At 41.4% G+C, this 3,779-nt stretch overlaps 1 protein-coding gene across 1 annotated transcript; it reads right to left on the minus strand.

Annotated features, from left to right (window-relative positions):
- Positions 1-1,187: 1,187 nt before the first annotated feature.
- LOC109462446 (ankyrin repeat domain-containing protein 2A-like) lies at positions 1,188-3,554 on the minus strand (the record flags this gene model as incomplete). Its single annotated transcript, XM_019759001.1, has 5 exons — positions 3,304-3,554; positions 2,749-2,841; positions 2,349-2,447; positions 1,612-1,707; positions 1,188-1,239 (listed from the first exon to the last, which is right to left on the minus strand). Coding segments are annotated over exons 1-5 (466 nt in total), but the record flags the coding sequence as incomplete, so codon positions are not given.
- Positions 3,555-3,779: the final 225 nt, after the last annotated feature.

Below are 3,779 nucleotides of genomic sequence, written 5' to 3' on the forward strand. Positions count from 1 at the left end.
CGTGCTGTAGGTGTACGTGTGTGACCTGTCCGGCATTTGTGCCCGAGGCTAGGCAAGAAATCCTTGCGAACTTCTAAGTAACAGAGAATTCGCCCTAAAAGTCTGCAATAACCTGCAATCGAACGATATAATACTGAGGAATTCGCTATTTCAAAATCTTGTTTGGGAGATGTATGGAGCGGATGAGATTATTGTTTTAGTACAGTACAGGTCAGGTATTTGCAGACGGCACCTGGGCAAGCGCGCAGGGCCGTCTAGATCCATTTACCGTGTCGTCACGGGAGGTCATACCGTCGGCACGCCCAAGCAGGCGCGTGGGGCTTTGTCGATACCTTTCCCGCGGTACAGTTACAAGAGGTGTCGCCGTAGCCACGCCCAGGCTGGCCCGTGCACGTTGGGCCGTCTAAATCCATTTACTCTGCAGTCACGGGAGGTCATGCCGTCGGCACGTCGGCCATTTACGTAGCTTAATATAAGCTTAAATATTCATTTTTAAGCTAACGTTACGCACACTTAAATGCATCTTATTTAAAACAATTTAAAGTAACTGCCAAAGTCATACTTATCTAAGTCTTTATGTTTTAAACGTAGTCAAGAACACATGTGGAGTACACTGCTGCAAATCAGTGCTTTATCTTTACTGCAACATTAAGCGACCTTAAAGATCAAGTAAGGATACGTTTATGTTTAAGTAGACTTTACGTTGTTCTTTAAGAGAGTGTAAAGATTGCCTGCCGATTGTGGCATTTACGATGGCTTAAGTGTGACTTAAATAATGCTTAATTATTTTGAAATATTTAAGCCTTATTTACGAACACCATTAAGGATGCTTAAATATCGTTTTTCGTGCAGTGCAAATGTTTCCACTGAATTCTACATAATGTATCTCTCTCAGCCTGCCAAGCAGAATACAAAAATTCTAAGGGAAATAAAAAAAGAATACTAGCATGCGTACCAGGAGAACTAAAAAAAACAACTTTATATCATCTTCAACTTGTAATTTAATATTATCAGCAGTTGTTTGTGAACCGAATTGTTCCACAAGAAATTTACAGTCATCTAAGTCATATTCTTTAGATATAATGCTTTATGATTTTGCATCACGTAAGTTTTGAAGCGACTCACATTATTGTGCTGTCGGAGAAGCTTCAGTGTTTCCTTTCTACCACGATTGATTCGGGATTCACCGTCACTGGTGTCCTCATCATATGCAGCGATGTCCTCCGCCGTTTGACCATCCTGGGAATAAACATGCAGTTAATTATAGCCTTATGAAGGTTGAAATATCGGAAATAAACACGACTGAATGAGCAGACAATACATCTAGAACATAAACAGTAGGTACAGCAGCAAAGCCCATGTTTCGAAAGAAATTAATTTGTAGGTGTTTATGTCATACGATGCAGGAATATCACTGAACACATCGTTATTTGTGTGTTTATTCCAACAACAGATTCCTCCTTGCCTCGGACAGTAATGTATGTATTTAAGAGGCTCATCATTCTAAAAAAAGTCTTACTTTTAATTTTTCTCCCAAAAGAAGTAAAGGGAATATTGTTTTGCTGGATTGGTGGTCAGTTATTTACCAGAGAAGCCGAAGAACCGACTAACCTTGTTCCTGAGACCGGTATCAGCCCCGTACTGCAGCTGTATTTCCGCACACTCGGGGTGGCCATATGTAGCTGCATAATGGAGGGGGGTGTTTTCCTGTTGGGGAATTGACAGTGTAATTTTTCATCCTTAGCATGATCAAATAGCAACACCTTATGAATGTTTATATTTACATCACTCACTGACTCCAAGCTTGCTTGAAACCATTCCCTACCTTTGCATTCCCTACCTTTGCATTCATACTGATTGTTTCTAATAATGGATAATAACGGTAACACTACAATTTAAATCTTGTCCTGCTGACATTTTTTGCGCAATATTTTTCAATGTCGTGTCTTAATCTGGTCATAGACCCTGGACCTTTTTGCCATGCGGTGGCGTAGTTGCTTCCGTATTTGTTGCGTTTTGCTGCGGTGTGATGCGTTACACGAAAATAGCCCCAAATTGTACATATACAGGGCAACGTATGCATGATAATGTATGTGCAACCCATGATTTTTCGAACCAAAAAATGTATGATATATTCCGACAGTTGATAATATCCTGTATAGCCCCATGCGTTCCAATCCGTACCAGCTTCATGTTCGTAACAGTTTAAATGGTAGTCAGCAAATAAACCGCTATTTAAATGGTAGTCAGCAAATAAACCGCTGAGTAAGAAGATTGAGAAGATGAATGTCGAATCTTACAAGATTGTACAGAAATATTTCTTGTATCACAGCAGTCAGTCTACCTACCGACACGTCCCGTGAGTTCACATCTGCACCAGCTGTCAGTAAAGCTGATACAGTTTCATGGTGACCATTCTGGGCTGACATGTGCAGGGGAGTACATTGCTGTAAAACACATCATGGCGGGCTGAATTAAACTAGTAGAAGTAAAGTTGGAGCTGTTGAAGCTACTGCTACTGGTACAAATGTGGAAAATTCCAAATATTGCTTTGTTTTGTGAAATGTTACGGATATGTTACAGACAAGCTGAAAGCTGAAGACGGGTGCAGGGACCAGTGCGGCCTTGCCCTTCCCATCTGTGTCTTTTATAAGCGGTTTGCCCCTCCTGCCTCTTGATTTTCATGGCACAGCCTTAAATGTTTCTTCACCATATATAAGTAAAATGACGAAACACATGGCAACAAACCAAAAAGCTATCAACAGCATTAGGGTTGACTCCCTCCGCTAACAGGTGCTTCACTCTGTCCGTGTCTCCTACCCCTGCAGCGTCCAACAGCGCCTATAGCGGCGGCAGACAGGAACAGGAAAAACAACTGTCAACACTCAGTCAATCAGAACAACACTCGGCGTGTGAGAAGATTCAATACCTATACCTTTATTTATTCATCATACTGATATTTCACTTCCTTTCATGTCTCTCAGTGTAAAGTTATAAAAAGACATATCATTTATCTCTATTTGTGCATAGCTCACATATGTTAAACTTTGTTTATTTCAGACTCAATGGCCCATAGTATACAGACACATAACACATCTGAAAACAAAGTAAAATCAAAGTATGTACAGATAAATGTAAAAAAAAAGACTACCGAGCCGTCCTGCCGCAAGGAGGCCCCCTTACGGTGGGCGGACCATCTACATCAGGCTAGAGAAAAAGGCCTGTTACAGATATACACCATCATATGCACTGTGGGGTTTGTCTGTGTGTAACATCACTTCTATTTTTTAATGTTTTCTTTACCTCCTCGAGCTCGTCGTCCTCCTTGTCCTCCCAACTCGACTCTTCAGGCCAGGTATCCTCTGACCCGGATTCCTCAGACCCGGACTCCTTGTCTTCCTCCATTGTCTCCTGTTCTCTTCCGTCCATGCCTGGTCTGACCCTACAGATAGATACACACCACCTGCCTAGTGACACTGTCGTAACTAAGACTAGCTGGATCTAGTGCTTTCCTGTAGCACAAACACAGACCCACAGATATATAATTTCTCTCCCTAAACAATATTATAGTAGTGGAACAGACCGAGCATCATGTACAGCGCTCTCAGAAAATACCTGATTTACATTCATGGCCGCTAAAGCGTTTCCGAACACTGTAGATCAAACTGTACCAACAAAGGAACGATAATTTCACAGCCATACAGACATAGCGTCAATACTTTCTAATTAAATCAACATGAACAGTTTATCTGTGTGCTAAAGGGCTGTGGTAAAAGTTT

The sequence above is a fragment of the Branchiostoma belcheri genome, unplaced genomic scaffold, assembly GCF_001625305.1.
Source record: "Branchiostoma belcheri isolate BF01 breed outbred unplaced genomic scaffold, Haploidv18h27 scaffold117, whole genome shotgun sequence".
Taxonomy (NCBI): Eukaryota; Metazoa; Chordata; class Leptocardii; order Amphioxiformes; family Branchiostomatidae; genus Branchiostoma; species Branchiostoma belcheri.